The following is a 24435-nucleotide window of genomic DNA, read 5'->3' as shown; positions in this document are numbered from 1 at the left end:
TAAGGTCAAGGTTTTCAATTAAGACGGTTAAATCGGGTACAAAAGAAGGATATATATATGATAATGTGATACAAACCGTATGATGTTTAGACGAGACTTTTGACATAAAAATCCATTCCATGCACCGACCCCCTACGCTGCAGCTATTGACGTTGATTTATTCTAATTCTACAAAATCTATTCATAATTATTTAATATTAATCAAAATATATATATGTCCCTACTTTTAATTTTAAACCAAATCAACGGCTTCTTTGACCTTTTCTCTCTTTCTTACCTTTTCAAACTTTCAACGGTCAAACTTCAATACTTCTCTTCTTCCCCTCCTCCTTTGTTTGAACTTATTACAACGTTTTTATTATACTGTACAACCTATTTTGTTGGGTCTTCGGTCGTTATTATTATTTTTATAATATGGTTTTTGACCTTTTGTACCGCGTATAATTTGTATAACATAAACTTTATATTAAACCTACCCCATATATATATATATATATATATACTTTGTCTTTGCAACAAACTTCATTCATTCATTCAAAACATATTTTCTCATCTTATATTCACCAAAAACATACCAATAATATTAAACACTTACTTACATAACTTTAATTTGATCATATTCTTAAAACATATTTACTAGTACAAACATGATTTCTTCATGGAGAAGGAAGAGAGCGAGCCGAGGGGCGGCCGGGGGTGATCAAGGTGGGGGGAAGAGGAAGCCGACGGAGTTGATCGTTCCGAATCATTTCCGGTGTCCGATATCTCTAGATTTGATGAAGGATCCGGTGACTTTATCGACGGGAATATCGTATGACCGCGAAAATATAGAGAAATGGATTGAGGCGGGTAATGTAACATGTCCTATGACTAATCAAGTCTTAAGGACACTTGAGCCTATCCCAAACCATACTATTCGAAGGATGATCCAAGACTGGTGTGTTGAGAATCGATCCCAAGGAATAGAACGGATCCCCACGCCTCGAATTCCGATTAGCTCGGATGAGGTGGGGACCATCTCGGAGAGGATCTCAATGTCGCGGACCCCACAAGAGTGTAAAGATCTAGTGGGGAAAGTAAGCAAGGCTTTGAAGGAGAGTGAGAGGAATAAGAGGTGCATTGTAGGGAATGGGGCTAGTAAGGCCTTGTCCCTTGCATTCCAAGCTTTCGCCGATAGCGAGGGCGAAACCGTCATTTCACTCTTGGAAGAAATTATGAGTATTCTAACATCTATAACCCCCTTAGAGTCACAAGCTCTAGTGAGTCTTAAGACACCAAACTCCCTAGGGCGTTTGGTGTGGTTTTTAAGACGCGGAGGTTTATCCGGGATAAGAAACGCGGTTATGATCCTTAAAGAACTCGTTTCGAGCTCGAAAGATCACGAGAAGGTGATTGAGTCATTGGTTACAATGGAAGGAGCTATGGAAGGGTTGGTCAAGCTAATCAAAGAGCCAATTTGTCCAGCTTCTACCAAAGCTTCACTAGTTGTAATATACCATATGATCATATCAAGTCATGATTTTTCAAGCAAAAATGTGATCATAGAAAGGTTCATTGACATGGGTTTAGTCTCATTAGTCCTAGACACTCTAGTAGATGCTGAGAAGAGCGTTTGTGAGAAGGCACTCGGGGTCCTCGACGGCCTTTGTCGAAGTGACAAAGGCCGTGAGGCGGCCTACACTCAAGCACTAGCTATTCCGGTGGTGGTAAAGAAGATACTAAGGATCTCCGAGTTAGCGACCGAGTTCTCGGTCTCCATCCTTTATAGGTTGTGTGAGAATGAGGATAGGGAAGATGGTGGTGTTATTGTTGAAGCTCTACAAGTTGGTGCATTTCAAAAGCTTTTGCTGATTTTACAAGTTGGTTGGAATATCAATGAGAGGGTTAAGGAGAAGGTTACTAAATTATTGAAGCTCCTAAATCTTTTTAGAGACAAGTTAGAGTGCATTGAATCCATGGATTTTAAGGATCTTAAAAGGCCATTTTAAGATGATCATATATATAGTTCATACCACATTCTTTTTGCAGTTAATTAATTAGTAGGGTGTTTAGTCTCTTTAATTTTGCTGTACAGCAGATTAATTAGTGATTTTTAGCATACATTTGCAAATGCCAATGTACAAAATACACAATTGGAAGATAATACTATATAGATATACCATTCTTTGTCAATAAAAAAATTCACAAAAATGAACTTTTTGTGCTTGATTTCATATTAATTTCTTCATTTTTTGTAATTCTAGCAATTAGATTCCTAAACAATATTAAGCATGTCACGTTATTCCCAAATATCAATTCATTAATACTTAATTACATACGTGTTATATATTGCATACCCAAAGATCAATTCATTAATACTTAATTACATACGTGTTATATATTGCATACCCAAAGATCAATACTTGACTCCTTAATTACATACGTGTTATATATTGAAAATTGAAATAATGTCCAACTAAAACAACAGGTAACATAATTTGATTACGGAGCTTTAACATAAACTATAACACACGAAATTGCTTGATACGTCTTAGATGGAGTAATGGTTCACTAACACATATGACCATCGGTTTAAAACTTGTAACCATCTTTTTCCTGAAACTAAAATAGGTGGACTATTGAATGATATTGACTAATCCATGATAGATTATTATAAATAAATCACAGCTAAAATCCAGCAAAAATTGGATAATTGAGGATGGCTTGGACCCTAGCCAATTAATTTTAGGACAAGAAATTAAAATTGTGGTCAAAAACATACATAAGACCTAAAACAGGACATAAAGAATGAAAACCAAGTGTTGTTAAACAGGTACATCTAGAATATGATATGAAAATTAAATAAGCCGTTACAATTGACTAACTTTTAGTCTTATTTTCCAGGTTGGCAAACTAAAACACCCCAAACTAATTTTAAAAATCTAATCCTATGATGAAATTTTGTTCAACTGGCTACTTTGTAACGTAAGATTTGGTGACGCAAATTAGCAATTGGAATTTGAGAATTTCGTATCCTATGTAGTATTTGTAAGTATATTATTATATCCTATGTAGTCATTTTATATAATTAAATCACAATCAATCTAAGCTTGTTTGGATTTAGGAGACAAAATTTGATGAATTAGAACTAGTATTTTAACAATTTCTCAATATTTCTATATGGGCCTATTGCTCGTGTTGGGACATGCTAAATCGATCGGTTTCAAATAGGGTCGAGTTTTAGTTCAAGTTAGTTTTTTATTTATGTTAGTTTTTGGGTTGAGAGGTTGTGTTCAAGACCCTAAAATTTTCGGGTTTTTGCCGGTGTACAATTGCCTATGGCAGGGTGGATGCCTAGAGGTGATCAAATTTATGCGTCCACACGTATGCATTAAGTGAGAAAAGTTGACAATTGACCTTTAATTTAGTATTACATTAATGGCTTAGCTGCAAGAGAAGTAGAGCACTATAACCGTGTAACGTATTCAATTTGGTCAATTATAAATTATTACCTGTAAACTGGTATTCTAACCGCTCAATGACAACCAGCATTAAAAGAATACAATATGTGAATATACATAAAGAGCGGGACTCGATAGCGAGTAATATTTGGTATAGTTGATAGGAGTTTCAACTTACTCAATGTAGTTGGCATTCTTGATAGAGCATTAGATAGTTTGATGTATCAAGAAGTTGGAGCCAAAAACATGAGATTGAATCCCGTCTACATTTATGTCTATAGTGGCTCTTTTATTTCGCTAAAAGGCACAGTACTCCGGTATTGATTATGTAGAAGTCAAACAGCTTCATACTATAAGAAACCTTAACTAGCGAAAGATCAATTACCTCCTCGCAAACTTCTACGAGTATATCATATTCAATTATTCAAATGGTCCCCTTCGCAAAAAAACACACAACATGACCACATGATGCACAAAGGACTCAGTCGATTATGATGGCTGAAGAATTGTACTTTGCAAGTTTTGTTTAACGTTGCCACTAGCAAAATGAATATTGTAAGGGCAGCAGTTGAACCCCTTAACTAGTACTTCTCTTTCGTCTTGACTCTTTATTGACTGCAACACCGATAACAGTTAACATCAGTTCTAAATCCTGCTAACAAGGCGTAACATTCGGATGGAAGCAAGAAGAATACAAGGTTAATCTGGCATCCAATAATGAACTTATACAGTAAGAGAATTAAGCAAGTTGGTTAGTGCTAAACATTCATCATAATATAATGGAAGGAGAAAACCTCAAAGAAACGTTAATATCAATCGAAAATTCTTTCTATTTGACATGAAATTAATTTGCATTTATCAAGATTATGAACCAGCTTCTTATAGATATCTACTAGCAAAATCTCCATCTTACAATGGAAATATTTAGACTCTTGTGAAACAGACTTATAAGATTATACTCCGTTTGTAAAGACTTAGGTAGGGTGTTCAATGACGGAACTCCTAAGTTCAGGAGGAAAGCTCTAACCAACTATTCCTCACTCTCAATCCATTCAAATTATGTGAGTAGATCTCATATTTTATGATACATCAAATCCAAATATGAAAGATTTTTGCAATGATAAAGTCAATGTTGAGAAGTTGAGAACTAATGCTAAAATAAATCAAGGAAATAAAACGCCAGTAAAATGAAATTGTATTTATAAAAAAGTTGTAAAAAAAAAAAAGAAAAAAAAAATGAAAACATGCTTCTCTTTTCTTATTGATATAAACTAACTCAAAAGTGTACTATTTTCCCCGGTCTACATCTTCGGACTTTACAACGGGATCTAATTTCGTAGTTGCATGCAACATTGTTTACTACTCGATGGCTACTCGAATTGAAGTGGTCAACTGTTGGAGCATGTACATGTGATCTTAATTACTTTAAGAGGATATTCAACAAAAATACAACATATTATTAGATTTTGTCCCACAGCTAAATTCTCTGTATATTCTAAATTTACTGAAATGTTTTAAAAAAAGCTTCAAAGAGAATGATTACTTGTCTGATATATTAATGACTACATGCATCAAATCACACTTCAAAAGCAGAACAGAGATAAAATCGGTGCCTCAGATTTGATGCATGTAGTCATTAAGATCGTAAGTCAAGCTGGACGGTGGAATAGAAAATAAAAATTATGAGACTTAACAAAGTTATTAATTAAATTGTTTAAATCAATAAAAGGGTAAAAATAGTTTCAGCTCAAAAACACAGATGCATAGCCAAAAAGCAAATCATGCTTAAGGTCAAATATAAACAACAGGAGCACACATAAATGGAAAATAAGGATGAAAACCAAGATTTAAAAATTTTACCTGGAACCTGAAAGCCCACTAATGCTGACCAGTATAATGTCTTTTGCTCCGGGTTGGCGCAGCAACAATACTTTACAGGGTATTATTTTAATTCCGACCTCCCCTGCTGCACAACAAAAATTAGAATTGGATTATTGCTAGTGAAGTGTGATTGCAAAAGTATATTAGGTAACTGAACAAGCAAGCAAACAACATAACTTGGATACTATTCATCATGAATCTTGACTTTCACTACAGCATAGTATTTCAGGATATATAATATGAGGTTATGCTTCGAATGGTGTAATACACATGCAAAACAACACATTTCTCTACGTTAGTTAAGATTAAGTCCACGAGCTAAATATAAAAGGAGATAGAAATGGATATCACTGACAAAAACAAAGGAATGATGGTAACAATTACCTATCATAGATACTGATTATCATGAATTTTTCCATCCTTTGCAACATAAGTTTTAAGGTACGGAGAAAATGCTTGGAATGACCGAAAACAAATGTAAACTCACAGAGATGTATTTCGGCGAATTCTACCTTTTCACATAGCAAAAGGCACAAAAGTTTAAAACGCATCATCATTTGGTGTAAAAGAGGGGGAAAAGGAAAAGAGAAAATCTGAAGGGCACTTAAGACTTAAGAGCAGAAGGGCAGAACAAGTTTCATTATTCAAACCACGATTACAGCAACGTTGAAGGAAAGCACAATGACAAACATGTACAAAGCTCACATTGAGTGTCATCCAAGCACATCTGTAAATGAAAACAATTCTTTTCAAATATTAGTATATTTGTACAGTTGTTTGAAACCAGTTAGAACAAAATGCCAGACCTGGAGTCCAGGATATCACCTCAACATATAGTTCCTCGGTGTCAAACTGATGTGATTGCCAGTTTGGTGTCACTTTCACTATCATATCCTTTCCTTTGATCATCTAAGTAAAACCGTCATATCCAATAAAAAAGCACCTACACCAAAGATTATTGCCACGAATGTATTGTAACATAAACTATGATTTGCCAAATGACGTAATAGGCATGAATCAACCATGTTGACTAGCAACATGCAAAAGAAAATAGTTAATGCTATGACAATGACAAATATTGAGATTATCTCAAATTATGCAAGTGAAATACCTCTAAGGCTCTAATAAACTTCACTATCCGGGCCCAATGAGCAATTCTGTGATCACAAACACTAACCGCAATCTTTACTGTTCATACTAGTATATGACATACAATTCGACTCGTGAAAAGATGAGGGGAAAAAACACAGATACCATCTGTTAACGTCCTTGACAAGCACTAAGGGCCAGCCGACCCAGCTGAAAACTCAGGTCTCAGTCATATCATTTGACATTTGCACATGGAAAAAGCCTCTCCTGTCAATATTTTTTGCTTCCAGTAATGCATAAATAAGCAGAGGAAAACAAAAGATGTTGATGGGTTTGTAAGTTTTTAGCAACCTCCAAGTGGGCAAGACATGAAAAACTGAAAAATAATTCAGCAAACTGAAGGCCGATAGTTGATTAAGCCTCAATCTGAATCATCTCGTGGTAAAGATGATGAGCCCTTTCTGTATTGCCATTTTCAAGGTGAGCAGATATCAGTGATTCATATATGCATATGGTTGGGTTAAGCGACTGTTTTTTCATGATGGTCAAATACTTATCTGCTTTTTCCAGCTTTCTGCATTTACACAAAGTCTTGATCAGTGATGTGAAGACTGGTAATCCAGGAGACAATGACCTAAATTCCATTTCATAGTATAATTTCAGAACCTCCTGAAAGTTGCTCTCTCTTCCATAGCCATCAATCAGATGAAGGAATGTTGTTTCATCGGGCAAATACCCTTTCTCCATCAAAACAGTTAGTATATCATTGGCCTGCTTCATATTTCCTGATTGACATAGCTTTCCTACCATCTCATTAAAAGCTGTAGTACTAGGGAGAAAACCTTTTTCGGACATTTCTACACAAAGTCGATAACTGTCCCCTAAGGCCCCTACATTAGCACAAGCCATTATAAGAGAATTATAAGTATCATCATATGGCTTTAGCCCCAAGTTTACCATTTCATCCATCAATTTCAGCGCCTCTTCAACCATTCCCTCCTCACAATAGCCTCCAATAAAAAGAGTATAAATAAATGAATTGGGAAGAAAACCGCTACTCAGCATTTGTTCATACACTTCTCGTGCCAAGTCTAGTTCTCCGCTTCTTAGTCTAGCATAAACAACCAATGAGTAAGAAACATCATCAAGCAGCAGCTTATTCTGTAACAGCCTTTTCAGTAAAACAAGTCCTTTCTCAATTCTCCCCTCCCCTAACATCCTGAAAACCAAACTAGTGTTCACAGCCACCATAGGAGAGCACCCTTTGCCATGAATTCTAAATACTATGTCCATATATTTCTGCAGCTCTCCTGCCTTACACAAAGCATTGATCATTATTCTTAATGTTGCATCATTTGGGTTTGTTCTTTTCTGAATCATATGGCCATAAACCTCCCATATCAGATTGCTGCCATCTGGTGATTTTTGTATGACATGAAGCAAAGTGTTGAAGGTGACGAGACTCAAAGAGAATCCGCACTCGTCCAAGTAACAACAAACATCAAAGGCAGCATTATACATCCTTAACTTGCTATAAGATTGCACCAACAAGTCAAACACAAATGGGCATGAGTTGGTTATCTTGTAAGTATCCAGTAGCATATCAACTATATGAAATCTCAAAGAACTATTTACCTCAATCTCATCATATCTCAGCAAAATGGATTCTAACAAACTGCGGGCGTCATTTACTAAACGTGCACGAGCTAAAATATGAATGGTGATGCAGTAATGCTTAAGTCTATGGCCAATCTTGTTGTTATGTGCAACCCAATGAAAAAAGTTCAGAGCTCGTTTTGCCTCAATGGGTTCCTTGAATTCAAGAAGTACTTTCTCAATAATAGGATCATCCAAACTCGCTGAATCATATTTTCTGCTCAAGGAATCCCAATTCAAGCCTTCACGGAGAGAATCACAGAAAGAACTTGCCACTTTACGATTCGGGTCATCGACCACTAACTGATGGCTGAATAGGCGCTTGGTGGGTTTGCCAATTGAAAGAAAGATATTAGTGATAGTAAGAACCCTATGGCGGAAAACAGAAACCATCACGACCATAATGATATATCAGCAACCCATCAAGGTGCAGCCTCTGAAAACAACATGACAATAATAACTATTACTTGAGGAAGGTTCTAAATTTCTATAAATATACTTTTATAAATTGCATTTAAATCAACCAAAACGATGCACATTTAAAAAACCTACAAAGGAAGAAATGTTTTATTTGAAAACTAAGCAAAGAGCTATGCTGAGAAGGCATTAACCTGCATAATCTTCAGAACCAGAAGGGAGAATCATTAGCTGAGAGCCTGAAAGAGGCAGGGACTGAGTGTGCTTCATTTAGCAACTTCCATCCCTCTCATCGCATAAGGATCTTGATTTGAAATTCAAGCTGATGAAGTCCAGAGCATACATATGAAAAACAAGCATCTTACAGAAAATGTGGAGCTTAAGTAATTAAAACCTGAAAACACTATTTCAAAAAACTAACCTAAAAAAAATTGACACAATTGGCACTCAAAAGTTGGCAATGACTAATAACATCCCAAAATAAAATTTGACAGTGGCTTCAGACAGTTCAGAGGAGCACTGCGGCACCTTTTATTCGCCTCTTTTCAGCTTTTTAAATTACTCTCAAGAGTAAGATCTATCATCTAAGCATGTTTGCAAACAAAATACTGATCTTTCACCAAAATAAATCAGCAACACCTTTAGTGCACATTGTTACTTCCTTTGTTCGTAGATAATATACAATGTTTCTATTTTAGTCTATCCCAAATTACAGGCAGCCTATAAATTTAGTATGTTACAATTTGCACTTTCACACACTAGTACACTACCATTGATAACTGTGACTAAGAATTGTAATAAAGACTAAACTCACATCGTAATGATGATAAATGGCAAAGAACATCGTAATGATGATAAACGGCGAAAGATAGTACTCGTAATGGCGTTTTAGCTATGACTCTAAACGATGTCCTCAAATCAAATGTAGCCTATTATTTAGAAACGGAATGTATATAGTTGTTTTCAAATAGTCACTCTCATCCTGATCATCTCTTCCATACAACATTGAAAAATGATTTCTTTTACATTATCTGTCATATCTATGGATTGGAATATCAACCAGGTACTAGGTAGTGGCTCAAAATCTTCAAATCATTGGACTATGAAAAGATTGAAACTTTGAAAAACGACAGTATAGCACATAACTTCATCTTGGGATTCAACTAATCATTTATAAAATCTTCAATTCAAAAACACAAATATTCTATTTAAATGTTTGTAAATTTAAATAAACTTTAATGCCTGTCTATTGGCATTAGTTCAATAACTATAAACTTCAAAGAAACTGAATATTCATGAAATTCGTCCCCAAATCAGCATGAAATTACCCAAGTCAATGAATTCCACCCCAATTCAAAGTTTCGAATTTAAGCAAATTTAGATTTCTACAATATCAAATTGAAGGAGAATCACACCAAAAATATGCACAATTTAATCAAATTTCAAAAAATTAACCCAATTGAAGATAATCCATGAACAAAGTCTATAAATTTTACACACATCAAAGATCAAACTAATTAAAGCATAACAGATTTTACTGGGTAGTACTAGAAGAGAAACATACCGTAGAAAATAATTATGGGTGATGAAGGAGTAATTTGATGTTTTCCCAGCACCCTTTTTCGAGTAATGTATCTTCAGTCTACTCTCTAGTGTAGAAGGGTGAAACTGTTATTCTGACCCAGAAAACTGGAAAATTAATTTCTGAGTGTTTTGCAATTTGGTTCAGCCAGTTTAGCCAGACGAGTCGGGACTTTAGGTCACGGGGCGGGTAATGTTGTTGTTGGGTCAGCCGTGACCATATCGTGTAGTCACTTATAAAAGAACAAAATAACTTTATAGCACTGATAAAAAAAATCCTTGCAATAATGATCGAATAACCCTAAAATCGAATTGAGTAACCCTATAACATTGACATAGCAACTCCTTTAACTGATTAAGTAACTCCTAATAAACTAACGAAGTAATCCATATAATTGTTGGCCACGCGATGTGGCCAGCCACATCTAATAATTTGTGTATGACAAAGGCCTTGTTTGGCGCTGCTGACGGTTGGCTGTCGGCTGGTTTGATTGGTTGGTTTGACTAGCTGTTTGTATTGGTTTTTTTGTTGACAGTTTGACTTTTTATTAGTCTAAATACATGTTTGGTAAAATTGGCTATAGGATATTATTAGTAACTTAGCCAAAAGTCAAAAGCCAAAAGCTACTCAAAGTAGCTTTTTCATTTTGGCTAAAAAGTCAACTTTTCAGCTGCCTGGAAAAGCCATTTACCAAACACAAATTTTAGATGTTTGACCAAATAAAAAAGCCAAAAGCCAATAAAAAAGCCAATGAAAAGCCATTTATCAAACACAAGCCCAAAATGTTCATTACGGTTATACACAGTGAGTTATTTAATAATTTTATATAACATTATTTAGATGTAAATTTAAGTACTCTGTAACATTTATTTTTCCTAAGTGAGCTTCCATAAACAACAAATAAACTATTATTGTATTCGAGTTTTAAAAATAAAAAAAAAACATTTAGTAAAAACAACCAATTTATGTCATAGAAAAAAATAACACAATAATCCATAAACGTAATGAGTTTGAACTCTAGACAAAGCATAGGATCTTAGGGTTTATTCTAATTTACTGATCGTGCTGAATTGAACTGAATTGAACTAAATTAAAATGAATATTTTATGAGAGAAACAACTGAATTGAAATTAAGCTAAGATGAATAGGCCCTTAATCTTATACTCTTATACTTCGTAATATCATTTCTTCCCGCATTTGTAATTTGTAATGGTCTTGTCCGTCCAATGTCTTATTTAGACCCGAAAACAAAATTATGGTTAAAAACTTTCCCATTTGGACAACTTTACCCCCACACTTACAAAAATCCCACAAAACCCCCTTTGATAGTTTCATTGCAAGTTTCACCTTATCACTTCATACTTCCTACAACCTTCAACAATGGCAACACTCTCATTCTCTCTCCTCCCCAAAACCCTTCCAATTATCCCTTCACCACAACCCCTTAAACCCTCTATTACTTCTCCTTATCACCCCTCAATCTCTCTCCTCTCTCTTCGCCCACAATCATGGAGCCCAAATCAAACCACCTCACATTCCAGAAGCTTCGCAATTAGGGCTGCTGTTGATGGGGATTACTCTTCTAAGAGAAGCAAAAGCAACAATGGCGAGCAGAGGGAAACGATAATGTTACCTGGCTGTGACTATAACCATTGGTTGATTGTTATGGAGTTTCCTAAAGACCCTGCTCCTACTAGGGAACAAATGATTGATACTTATCTCAATACTCTTGCTACTGTTTTGGGAAGGTTTGTTTCTTTGATTTATTGTTTAATTTGATTGAATTTCTGGGTTGTAATTGAAATTTTAGTTGGTAATCTAATTGTTGTTCGGGGAAATTTGTAGTGGGTAATACAGTATAATTGTTGTTTGGGATAAGTTCAATATCTCATTTATGTTGATTATTAGCAGAAATTATGTGACTTTTTGGGTTTTAGGTTTGATTGAATGTTTATGGTATTCAATAAATATGGAGTTGCTAGACCATGATTGTTCTAATGGTTTTGAGAAAATATAATGGTAAATATCTTGTGTAAGCTTTGTTCTTTTAGCTGAAATTAGACCTTTATGTTGATTGTTTGGAAAAATCATGTGCCTTTTTTCAGTTCGGATTTGGTTGATATGCTTATGGAATTCAATAGAGTTGGAGTCGCAAGACCATGAATGTTCTGCTCATTTTAGGCCTATATGTTTATTTTGTGGAGAAACTATGTGCCTTTGGATGTCAGGTTCAATTTAAGTGAAATTCAATTGAATTGTAGTTGCTTTCTGCTCATAAAGAGAAAAAATTACTTATGCAAGTGAAAAAGTTGAGGAGAAAATTCCTATAAATGAAATTAAGCAAGTAAATTAGGACACCCAAAAAAGGAAAATGAGGCAAATAATATAAGACAAGAGTAGTATGTAATAATCATGCATTATAAGAATGAATTGGTTGCCATTTTATGGTTGTGAGACTTGTGATGGGGAATGATGTGTAATATGGAAGAGTGGAAGGAGGTTATCATTGGTTAACTAACCAAAGACTTTGTAGAGTAGACAATTGATAGTTAAATAATCAAGTGTTTTTAAATTCAGTTTGGTGAAGAAGTTGCTGCTGGTGAGTATAATGTAGTTTGCTTGCTCTCTTTGTTTCGAATGGTGGATGGAAAAAGTATGTGAGAGCATGAGGGGTGTTATCCTTGTATGTTGCCAAACTGTGGACAAGTGGTGATGTCCTTTGTAGTGAATTGATGTTGTGAGAATAAGGCTTTCTTATTGTTAAAAGAATTATGAAACTAATGCCTGCACCGTTTTAGCCGAAATGTTGAATACATTTAAGAAGGATTGGCATGCTAGTGGGGGGTTTCAAATGCAACAACTAGCCAAAATACAAGAATAAGTCTAACTAGGCCCCTTCCTATGGCGAATTTGGTAGTGGGGTTTTCAAATGCAACAATTAAGAAGGAGAGGCCTTGCTGTGTTGCGTCATTTCAAATTGAATGTTTGCCAACTTTTTCTGTGGATGTGATTCAAATGGAACAAAATTTACAAATTTAAGTAAAAGGATAGTTTACCGTGGTTGGTTATAGTACATTCTCGTCCTGGTTTTATATTTGTTCATGCAGTAGATGGGGTAATTGAGTATGGCAAGAATTAATTGACTTAATTAGTTAATCAAAGAGGGGAAGGCGAAAGAGGGAGTCAGGGAGTCAGGGAGGGAGGGTGGGGGGGGGGGGGGATGTGCTAAACGCGCATTCATGGGTTCCTGTACATTGGTCTAAGGCAAATGTTGCATGTATAATTGTATATTCAGTTTAAATATTCAATTACTCTGTTTAGTAGATTTAAAGGACAATAATGAGCTTGAGTGTTTCAGGGAACCGATTTCTGAAGCTTTTGCTTTACCTATATATATATACTACGTATTTGATTTTACTAGTCTGATAAGACTGTTGATTGACTGTTTCCTCTATGACGTTCCAGCATGGAAGAGGCAAAGAAGAACATGTATGCTTTTAGTACCACAACCTACACTGGTTTCCAATGTACAGTAGATGAAGAAACATCTGAAAAATTCAAGGGTAAATGGTGCAATATTGAAATTTTATGTTCCCTTGTAGTGCATGAGAAACTTTGAAGCTGTTTTTAATTAGCTAAGTATTCAACCCTTCATGATCTGCAGGATTGCCAGGAGTTCTGTGGGTGTTGCCTGATTCTTACATAGATGTTAAAAACAAGGATTATGGAGGTACACACCCTATTCTGATTTATGAGGAATTTTTTGTTTGTGCCTATACAGTGACAAGTTTTCTCACTTCCTTGAAATGTTTGTCTCAGGGGACAAGTATATCAATGGTGAGATTATTCCTTGCAAGTATCCCACATATCAACCTAAGCAACGCAATACTTCTAAATATGAGAGTAGAAGGTATGAGAGACGGCGAGATGGTCCCCCTGGAACTGCTCCTAGAAAATCAAAACAAGAAAGTGCACCCTCTGAATCAGCCTCCTGATAAGGTTAGGAAGTGGAATTGTCTATGATCCTATCTGTCTGAATTTTGAAGAAGTTTTTATGCATGTGGAAAAGAATCACTTGAATATGTGTTTGATTGACAATTATAGTCTTAATCCTACCTCCTGTTTATGAACTACTTCTAGTATGATTGACAACTGTTGTTTAATGATTCAAATATAATCTTTGATCTAGGTTGGCTATAATGTGAAATGACATAGCTTATGGAGAGATTGGTTGCATCTTGCTGAATGTCGATGAGCAGTCATGCGTGCATGGTCAAGTATAGCTTTACACTGCTTATATGGTGAGGGTGTATTGCAACATGAACAGCCTTTTATTGTAAGGCCATAAAGCTTGCAAAGTAGTCCATTTATAGAATCAGAGCCATTGATGTAAGAGTATGACATGTAGGAGTCTCTTTGACGGTGCTACAAGAATTTTGTGATAGCTCTTTGCACTTGTTTGCTGTCAAATAGACTGTACATTTTGTTATAGACTAAAGCATGTTTTCATCATTAGTCATTTGTGGTTGTACATCAGGCATATGACCACTTTAGTTACCGTCTCCCACGCAGTCTTATGGCATTGAGCCTTTGACAAACACGAGGGAGGATGTATGCAATATCTGTCCTCGCTCTGTATACTTAGCTCTGATCTTGTTGTTTTAGTCTCATGCTAGGCAGGTAGTATAGCTGATCATAGACTGGGCTGGGTAAAAATTCATTCCACCTTTGGTAGTATTGGGTTGGGCTAAATTATAGCCCATACTCAAAATATTAGCTACACATTAAGCCATTTTTAGATTTGACTATAAAAAATCAAGTTTTTTTTTTTCAATTTTCAAAATACTTATACTGCACAAACCTCAATAATTATGGATTGAGAAGTGTGAAAAACATGTTTTGTCTAATAAAATAAATAAAAGGTGGAGAAAATATTTGAAAACTTGTTTTTGGTCTAATGAAAATTGTGAGTTTACACTGATAACAAATCAAATTAGTACACCTTAACAATAAAGGAATAACTTGAATTATCACAATTTAAACTACTTGATTTCAAATAAAAATATCATTTGTCTTTTGCATGAGATTTTATAAGAAGGCGAATTATAAAAAGATTGTGGAGTTTGGTTGATTGCAAGGGAAAATCAAAATTAAATAATGGGTTTTGATTGGTTAATAGTGAATAATAATGGGGTTTAATTGATTACAAGTGAATAAATAAGTACATGGAAAAAAAATGAGATTTTTATTTAGAAATTAGAGCTCTAAGGAAGTGAAATTAGACTTTTATTTAAGGACGAAAAAAAAAAAAGTAAAGATGAGGTCCGGATGATTCTAGAATGAATTGCAAACCATAATTTGTGATATAAAAGCAAAAGAAACCAAAACACCCCATATTCTTTGCAAGGAGTGTAGGACCAAAGCTCATTATATTGATATTGACTTCTCAACCATGATCATTATAGATGCATTACATTATCTTTTTCAATGCCCATAAAATTTGCTTTCCCTAATAAATGATGCCAAAATTAATACAAGTATAAAATAATAAACTTTATCAGAAAAATCCTTTAATTCCTATCAAATGATTCCACTTTTATTATTTATAAACTAGAAGCTAATTGAAAAGGGGGGCTTTTTATAATAATTACAATTATAATATCATAAATAATAAGGATATTCTTGAAACTCTTCGAAACTTTATGGGGCTAGATTCAAGGATCTCAAGGACTAATCGGTGAATTTTTGAGTTTTTATGGTTGTGAGATGTAAATTTTACAATAGTGTAAAAATTCGAGTTTCTCAAATTCAATCTAAAGTAAAAAAATCTCTACTTCAAAAAAATGCAAAAATACTTATAGTATAAAAACAAGTAATAAGAATTAATGTAACTTAGTGAAACACTACTAAAAACATAATGTCTAAGTTGGTGAAAAAACTTCTTTTCTAGAGTTTTATCTAAACACTAAGATTCATCTAAACTATCGATGCATACTTCAACTACTTCAAATTACCTATAATTTGTAATTATCATATTACTACAATAATTACAATCTTGATTACAAAATCAAGAGCAAAGTATGTTCATCATCAATATTCTGATTCTGAATATTATGGAAATGCATATCAGCAAGCTTTAACTCCATCTTTAGTAGGTTATTATTACTCTAATTACAATCAGCCTGAATCTGTTTTAACTAAAGATGCAAGTTTGAGTGAAAGTGGTGAATATTATGATCATGTTACAACTCATTATGCTGTTTTCTATAATAATAATAACACTGCTGCTGAAGCTGAAGAAGGTACTGATGCTGTAAGTTTCGACGAAAAAGATTGGAACCCGAAACCATTTCATGGAGGTTATGATATTAATGAGAAGTATGGGAAGCCTTTACCTCCTTCAGAAGAAATTTGTTATCCATCTAGTAAACCGGATTCAAATAATGCTCAAACTTTGGGTGATTTTTCTTATGGGGCCGTTCCTTCTCCTTATGTTAATGGGGTTAAAAATGATGTTGGGGGTGAAGGTGAGGCAAAGAAAAGTAATGGGGTTGTTGATAATAAGGTGATCCAAGAGGAAAATCCCTCGGATTTTGAGGATGAAGATGAAGAATTCGACGATGAAGATGAAGATGAATTTGATGAAGAAGATGAGGAGGAGGAGGAAGAAGGATTAGGAGAAAAGCAAGATGGTTTGGTTGCTAAGGAAGGTGTCAATGAAGCAGAGCCAAAACAGAGTGATGTGATCATTCCTAGCAAGGTGATCCAAGAAGAAAAAACCCCGGTTTTCGAAGAAGAGAAAGGAAAAGGAGGAGAAAAGAAAGATGAAGTGAGTAAAGAACCATCTGAAATTGGTCCAATTGTACCTTTAATTGATGCAAGTCATGCAAAAGAAGCTCAAGATGTTGAAAGTGATGCAAAGCCAAAAGATGGAAGCATTGTTAGTGAGGCAATCCAAGAAGAAAAGGCCTTAGATTTCGAGGAGGGTTTCGAGGAGGAGGTAGAAGAAGAAATCGAGGGCGGTGTTGTAGGTGATGAGGGAAGTAAAGAGGAGTATGGTGATCAAATAAGGCGTCAGATTCCACCGGGTTATGGTATGGAAGCAATAGACCTATGTGAAGGAGTATTTGGTGGTTATTTCCCCTGTTTGTGGAAGAGAAATCAGAGGATTTATAATCATCAAAGAGATGGTAATGATAATATGAATGATTATGATTATTGTTGGAAAGAAACTGCTGAGTATCTGTTTGGGAATCCGAATCCTTACGGCGGAACCATGCCGGAGAAAGGAAGTTATGGTGATCCTGTCTATAGCTATCACAGGCATTTCCCTCAGCAACCTCTTACTGAACAAGTTCAATATCATGGAGGAAATTCTTCTTGAGTGCATAATTCAAGGTATTATTACGGTTAGTACTAGTAAAAATCGAACAAATGTTCTAATACGAGGGATGATAAGTTAATCACTGAGATTTGTGAATAATGTTGTGTGTTAGTGTTACATTGTGCAATTTCTATTGGATCAGAATGAAATATGGGGGATATTTGGGGTGCGCGTTTGCATTATTCACATATCTCAGTGATTAACTACTCCGTATTGTTTATCTTGATCGTTATGCTAGTTATTTTCGTATGCTAATCATCATAGTAGGCATATGTGATAATGTGAAATAAGGGGTGTAACAGACAACCCTTTTGATGAAAACTATACTTAATCGTCAAATGTATGAAATGAGGAGCTTGATGCTTAGTATAGTAGTAATAAACAAATTTTCTGTTGCCTAGTTTATGTCTGTGTGAACTTTCAGATTCAAATTATGCATAATTGTTATAGTAAATTTAAATTTAAGGCTTAAATTTGCAATTCTTGTGCACAATGCCCTAGTATCATCTGCTGAATGCAATATTTTTGCCGAATCTGAGCAAGAAAGATGCATTAAATTTGTTTAATCAGTAATTTAGCTGTTAATAAAACAATTAGTTAACAATTTAGCAGTACTATCTTTGAATTATTTGCTTCTTCTTAACATATGATTGAGCCCTTTAGTTGTTCCTCATTATAGTTGCATTAGTTCTATTCAGCAGAGTAGCAGACCATAGTCAAGAATGATCTATAACTATCTCGTAACCATAACGATCAACTACTAAAATTGTTCTTATAGAGTACGTGGAAGTAATTAATGATTCTATCGCGATATAGACATATAGCCAAGATCAATAGTAGAACTAAGATATATTAAAGCATAATTTAACAAAGTAATATGCAAATGTCCATTTGTATACATGCAATATTCATCTTCAAACTTATTACTAGATGTTTTTCTTCATAAATGTCTACTAACATCCATTACTACCCTCCAAGTTAAAATTGTTTTATTCTTACAAATTCATTCTTATTTCCTCAGTAAATCATAAATTACCAGTTTCTAAATGGCCTTAAAGGGTGATTAATCTCGCCTTATTGGCTAAGCCAAGACTAACCGACAGAAATCGGTAGAGCTTGAGGCAAATAAGCACAAGTTGTGGTCTACAAACACACGAATCAATTATTAAAACATATTGGTGTATGACATAAATGAGGCCAGTACAATTATAATCAGCTTCCAAATTATTGGATCAGCCGTCTAGTTTAGTTGGGCTTGAATATGTAGAGTTGGGCACAGCCCAACACGTCTTTCATGCTTGTTTGAGTCATAATTCAATATCTCAAATTACTACTCTATCCACCGAACATCAACAATAAGTTTTTGCTCCAAATGCAAATTTGTATTGTTTAGATGATTTTTATTGGCAAAATGTGGCATGGGCATAACTTGTAGCATCAAATCATCAATGCATCATAAGCATTTTTCGCAACTGGAGCCTTAGAGGTACTCCCTACCTATGTACCGACTGAATGTTGGCTCATTTGGTAAGACTCTTATCTCAAATTCATATCCTAGAGGTATGAGGTTCAAATCATACCAGGTGAGAATTCTTAAAGATATGGTCATAAGAATTCCTTTACCCTCCCCGACCCTCTACTCCCAAATACTGGATAAACATAACATCAACGGTTGAGTTCTAGTTAGAGTCCTTTAAAAAAACTAAAATAAATGGAACCCTAATACTCCATCTATTTTTTAGTACTATTAAAAAATTTTAGAGTCCATAGTCACCAACTTGGATAGATATTTGCTAAATTTTTCGCAACATATATTTTCATTCTATTTGATAGTATGAATTTCATTTGTTTACAATGAAAGGATGCATGTGTCCATGACAAACATAATGTATGGTTGGAACACCCGGGTGCACCATGCGCATGGTGCACCCGGAAAGAACATTAGGTATATTTAAAAGAACATGGGCGAAAAAAAGAACATTATAGATATTTATAAAGAACGTGAGCATAATTTGTTCTTTAAATTTGATTAATATGTTCTTTGAGTTTGAACTATATGTTCTTTAATGTATGTACATTTAAAAAAAAAAAAAAAAAATCACCCGAGTAACTAGAAAAAAGAACACTTTACTGTAATATCATGTTCTGTTTGTAAAGACTTTATGTTATTTGGTTAGAGGTGAACAAAGTTAGACCGTCCGACTTGATTTTGGACGGGTTTTGGGCAAAAAAAAATTCACCCCAAATTCGGTCGGACCCGGCCCGTAAATTTGAATTTTTGGGCGGGTTTGGGATTGCGTTATTATGCATTTTAGTTGATTTTTTATACTCAACACGAAAAGCCTGCACGGCGGACCATTTTGGACAGGTTTGGGCACAAAAACTTCATCCCAAAACTTGGCCCGACTCGAGAAGTGAGCTGATTTTTTAACCTTGGCCCGGTCCGCCCAATGATCACCTATATCTTTGTCAAACACGAACATGTTCTTTTTTGTCAAATATAATGTTCTTTTTCAAACACGTTTAACCACCCAAATAACCATGAAAAATAACATGTTCTTTTTGTAAAGACTTTATGTTCTTTGTAATGTCATGTTCTTGTCAAACACAAACATGTTCTTTTGTCAAACACATGTATGTTCTTTTTCAAAGACTAGCATGTTCTTTTTTTTTTACCCATGTTCTTTAAAATATGTCTAATGTTCTTTCGGGGTGCACATGGTGCACCCGGGTGCACTATACTATTTTCATGACAAACAATCAGCCAAAATACTTAAGTGAAAAAAATAGAAAATTTAAACTCTTTTGTCCAAATTTCATATGCGTTGATTTTGATCGATTTCAAGTAGATTCATATGATTTATCTTGCTAAGCCAAGCTCATGTAGGGTCAATTTTTAATTTGCATGACAATTTAATTTGTTCAAGCAAACGATAGTCTTTTCAACACAAAAACACAACATTTTGCATCATGATTTGTTGATAGATCCAATGTTTGGCCACAATTGATGACTAGGTCATAATTTGACGGCTACAATTAATATTGGTTGACTAATCACAAGTAAATTACCAATAAATATAGGAAGAATTTGCTAATTGTAGGAATGCAACTTGCAAGCTAATGACAAATTAAGACAAATTAAAGGTTTATGTACTAATTAATAATAGCAATCACACGCATAATATAGCATATGGATAGGGTCCATATTAATTGGTTGAGCTTAATCTAGATTATTTAAGGTTCATTATATAATTCAATTATACAAATTAAAACAAGAAAATGGATTAAGGGACCATATTAATTAGTTGAGCTTAATCTAGATTAATTAAGGTTTCATTATATAAACAATAATAATACAAATTAAAACAAGCAAGTATATTCCAATAACGTCATATTCAACACAAGCCATGTGCAAAAAATAGATTTGAAAGAGATTTTTTTTGGACCATTTAAAAACATAATTCTTCAATTTTCTTGTATTTTAATTCAATTTATCTGTCTTATTTTGTCATTAAGCTAAGTGTGGAACATTGATGAAGCTGGCAAATGATAGAACTTTGTACTTAGTGGACCAACCCTAAACTATTTTTACATGTGCAAGAATGGATTTGGCCTTGTTTTGGTCTAATGTGTGGCTAAATCAAATTATTATGTGTATGACCAAATTAAATACCAAGCAATAATGCAAATTGATCGATCATATTCCAAATGTGTAGTGTAAATATTCATAATTAGTAATAAACAAAAAATATTGTCATTGAAGCTTTAATTAACTAAAGAAATTATGGATCAACTTTCCTTATCCTTAATTTGTGATGAAATATAAATTGTCGATGTCACCAAAGCTTGAATATCTACAATGGTTTTACATTTGTCTAGTATCAAGTATTATGTGATTATTATGTATGTAAGTGATCGATTAATCAAATTAGGATTGATTGAGTGGAAATGCTTGCATTTAAATTATTATCAATGTAACCCTAATAATGTGGATGAAATGTTAGATCAAATCCTCTAAGTAGCTCTATATGGGGTGGGGAATTAGGAAATCCCTTTTATTTCTATTAGCTTCACTCTCATCAAGGTGTCTTGTTCACTAATCTCAATTAGATTAGCTAGAGTAGGATTTTTATAACCAAGAGGAAGTTAGTTTTCCTTAACTGTCAAAATAAATAAAGTAAATAATTAATTAATTAAATAAATAATGTATGATTGTATGTGACTGTGAAATGTGTTGAAAATTGAGGTAATACTTGCTAAACTAATTCATTTAGGTTTGGATTTATTAGCCAATTAAGGTTAAATTGTTGGTTCAAAAAGCCCTTAATCGAATGGAGCTAATGTTAGTTTGAGTTTTGGAGTATTTTATACATACATATATATATATATATATATATATATATATATAGAAATAGGATCATATGAGACCACCCTCCTTATGTGAGAACCCTATTTTATGTGAGGACATATTACAACCGTTGGATCAACTACATCCAAGGGTCATAATACAACCCGGTAAAACAAACAAAACTAAACAAATTTATTTCAAAATTTATTTCCTACGTTTTTTTCTCTCTCCTCCTTCTTCTTTTTCGCTCATTTTTCTCTCTCCTCCTTCAATTCTACGGTGTTCATACTCTACTGCTCTCTGATTTTTCATCAAAACTTCTTCAATCTTCATCAATTTTCGTTAATGTAAGTCTATTGTTTATACATTTGCTGTTTTTCGATTAATTTTAGGTTACATTGATTGTTTTATTTTCGTTTTGATGTTCGTTTAATTTTTTCTGATTTCAGCTCATTAATTTAACATGCAATGTGTCGATTATGTTTTATTTTGTTATTTTTTGTTGATTTTAGCTTTATTTTCGTTTTCTTGAGTGATTATCCAGTAAATTTTAGTTTTATTTTGCTTGAATTTTGGTTTTACTAAGTGTTCTTGTTTTGGTTTTGTATTTGCGATATTATGTTGTTTTGTTGCGATTTTTGTTTGATTTTGTTGCGATTTTTGATTGATTTTCATTTTGCTTTTCGTTTCTCATCTCTGATTTTAGGTTAAAGTTTACTTTGTTCTGATTTTTGATTGATTTTGTTGCGATTTTTTTGATTGATTTTCGTTTTATGTAATTTCTCAAAAATTTGTAAAATGTTGTTTGTCTAGTATCGGAAACAACAATTTGTAAAATTGATAAATAAATGGTGATAGTACAGTAAGATGCTATCAAAACCAAAAAAAATCTATTTATTTCTAATAGAAACATAACAGTAAAGCGCTAATCCTGAAGGTGTAACTGCATTCTGATGTAGCCCATATTGTTTTGATAATTCTCTAGTATTATATAAAAGTAATAGCTCCTCTGCTTCTTGTCCAACATTAACTCAAGGCTGGAAATTAGGTAATGTTATCTTTCGATATTCTTTTTGTGATCTACATTGTTAAACTGTCTGGGTTTTGGATGATATTTGAAAAGGTCTGGAGGAAGGCAGCTAAGTCAGCCCCGTAGATGATTGCTCAAAAATTTTGCTTGTCACTTAAAGAGAATCTATGTTTGATTGCTCATTTGACAAATGAGCATCTATGTTTTTGCTCATTTGACAAATGAGTATCTATGATTTTGCTCATTTGTATAAAATTACCAACTAATTATTTACTTTTTTTTTAATTGTTTTTGCTCATTTGGGAGTGTTGAATGTGTTATATTATCTAACCAGTAAAGTCGATGGTTTCGAGTCTTTTGTAAGGTCCTCCATGATGTGTAATTGCACCTTTATGTCATGTAGTCTACCTAACTTGCTCAATTTTGTTTAATCTCCTGACCTTACTGAGCTTTTCTAGAGCGCTCTATCACTATTCACTAGTTGTTACACTACCTTTCCATCATATTCCTTTCGGGAAAGGATTTCTGGGGCAATATAGGCCAGTGTTCCTACCGTCGATTTTGGTTGAGAATGTAGCACTGCAGACTATTATAATTAACAAAGATTAGTCATGATTCTGTTAAGGCTGTTGTGTCTGTCTGCGAGGCTGTTAGTGTCTGTCAGTGTGGCAGGTTTTGTGCAGCTCTTGTCTTATATGTAGTGATGCAGGGTTTTTTATGCAAGGGTGAGCCTGATAATGAAGTAATGCTATTTCAACTTGAAATGCTAAAAACTCAGAGCAAAATTCATGGCGATATCATTAATGCATGGTCTACTGTTCTGAATTTTAATGAGCAATATAAAGATGTCAATTCTTGTGGACGTTTCTTTTTTGGTCTTAATGCTGTTGTAAGTTCAAATCGTTCAATTTATTTTATTTTATTTTGTTCATGTTCACTTTGCTCATTTCATATAATTTTTTTATATTTGAATGTAGATGTTGTTTTGTATTTGCAAAAACTATTATTAGTTCTTTGCTCATTTGTCAAATGAGCAAACTATTCAATGCTCATTTGTCAAATATTCTTGCTCATTTGTCAAATGAGCAAAAATTAAATACTGAACTAATTCAAGTCTCTTACTGGATACTAAATAACATAAAATCTTTTGATAAAATATTTGAAATACAGAACTAATAATAATATAAATTCTGACTTCCTTGGTCTGAATCAATGTATAATCAGTGTTTATGAGTTGTATTATGGTCTAATTTTGGTCCTGCACAATTCGAACTCTTATTTATGACCTGTATTATGGTCTGAATCAGTGACGAGTGAGAATTCACAGACATGCTGCATCTATAATTCTATATGGTCTTAAACCAAAGGACTTAATTCTTTATGTTTATGATGCTACCTGACAACTAACATTCTGTATGTTATGTAATTACATAAATAATTGAATGATAGCTGCAATTAATTCTTTGCTCATTTGCCAAATGAGCAGTTAATTTTTTGCTCATTTGTCAAATGAGCAAAACATTCACTTGCTCATTTGTAAAAAAAATTTCAATTTACTCATTTTATGACTTTTCTCATTTCAAATTCACTTTACTCATTTCTTATTTA

At 33.8% G+C, this 24435-nt stretch overlaps 4 protein-coding genes across 10 annotated transcripts; 3 read left to right on the top strand and 1 right to left on the bottom strand.

Annotated features, from left to right (window-relative positions):
* Positions 1-523: 523 nt before the first annotated feature.
* LOC110693472 (U-box domain-containing protein 20-like) lies at positions 524-2185 on the top strand. Its single transcript, XM_021870590.1, has one exon. It carries the CDS (start codon positions 648-650, stop codon positions 1986-1988), a length of 1341 nt encoding a protein of 446 aa, XP_021726282.1. The 5' UTR covers positions 524-647; the 3' UTR covers positions 1989-2185.
* Positions 2186-3530: 1345 nt separating this feature from the next.
* Positions 3531-10184, bottom strand: LOC110693471 (pentatricopeptide repeat-containing protein At1g66345, mitochondrial-like). Of its 7 annotated transcripts, XM_021870588.1 has the most exons (9): positions 10048-10184; positions 8678-8805; positions 6762-8502; positions 6576-6677; positions 6433-6478; positions 6147-6264; positions 5706-6048; positions 5301-5406; positions 3531-4055 (listed from the first exon to the last, which is right to left on the bottom strand). In XM_021870588.1, the coding sequence occupies exon 3, from the start codon at positions 8466-8468 to the stop codon at positions 6825-6827; it is 1644 nt and encodes a 547-aa protein (XP_021726280.1). In that variant the 5' UTR covers positions 8469-8502; positions 8678-8805; positions 10048-10184; the 3' UTR covers positions 3531-4055; positions 5301-5406; positions 5706-6048; positions 6147-6264; positions 6433-6478; positions 6576-6677; positions 6762-6824. The 7 variants fall into 7 exon arrangements, with proteins under 7 accessions (XP_021726280.1, XP_021726278.1, XP_021726277.1 ...); XM_021870586.1 differs by having other exon boundaries at positions 6576-8502; XM_021870585.1 differs by having other exon boundaries at positions 6433-6677.
* A 1193-nt stretch (positions 10185-11377) lies between these two features.
* Positions 11378-14622, top strand: LOC110693470 (DAG protein, chloroplastic-like). The gene is made up of 5 exons (XM_021870582.1): positions 11378-11813; positions 13531-13628; positions 13730-13795; positions 13885-14064; positions 14255-14622. The coding sequence occupies exons 1-4, from the start codon at positions 11446-11448 to the stop codon at positions 14058-14060; spliced, it is 708 nt and encodes a 235-aa protein (XP_021726274.1). The 5' UTR covers positions 11378-11445; the 3' UTR covers positions 14061-14064; positions 14255-14622.
* A 1360-nt stretch (positions 14623-15982) lies between these two features.
* Positions 15983-17449, top strand: LOC110693364 (uncharacterized protein At5g39570-like). The gene is made up of 3 exons (XM_021870497.1): positions 15983-15994; positions 16196-16592; positions 16716-17449. Exons 1-3 carry the CDS (start codon positions 15983-15985, stop codon positions 17447-17449), a joined length of 1143 nt encoding a protein of 380 aa, XP_021726189.1.
* The last annotated feature ends 6986 nt before the right edge of the window (positions 17450-24435 follow it).

This window comes from Chenopodium quinoa, unplaced genomic scaffold (genome assembly GCF_001683475.1).
Source record: "Chenopodium quinoa cultivar QQ74 unplaced genomic scaffold, ASM168347v1, whole genome shotgun sequence".
In the NCBI taxonomy this organism is placed as follows: domain Eukaryota; kingdom Viridiplantae; phylum Streptophyta; class Magnoliopsida; order Caryophyllales; family Amaranthaceae; genus Chenopodium; species Chenopodium quinoa.
Note: the sequence above shows the minus strand (reverse complement) of the source record. Positions and strands in the feature narration are given on the sequence as shown.

Excerpts from the sequence above, each read along its gene's own strand:
- LOC110693472 (XM_021870590.1), top strand. The coding sequence starts at position 648 with ATGATTTCTTCATGGAGAAGGAAGAGAGCGAGCCGAGGGGCGGCCGGG.
- LOC110693471 (XM_021870583.1), bottom strand. The coding sequence starts at position 8,468 with ATGGTCGTGATGGTTTCTGTTTTCCGCCATAGGGTTCTTACTATCACT.
- LOC110693470 (XM_021870582.1), top strand. The coding sequence starts at position 11,446 with ATGGCAACACTCTCATTCTCTCTCCTCCCCAAAACCCTTCCAATTATC. Across the intron at positions 13,629-13,729 it reads AACATCTGAAAAATTCAAGG|GATTGCCAGGAGTTCTGTGG; the intron begins GTAAATGGTGCA and ends CATGATCTGCAG. Across the intron at positions 13,796-13,884 it reads TAAAAACAAGGATTATGGAG|GGGACAAGTATATCAATGGT; the intron begins GTACACACCCTA and ends TGTTTGTCTCAG.
- LOC110693364 (XM_021870497.1), top strand. Across the intron at positions 16,593-16,715 it reads AAATGATGTTGGGGGTGAAG|ATGAGGAGGAGGAGGAAGAA; the intron begins GTGAGGCAAAGA and ends TTGATGAAGAAG.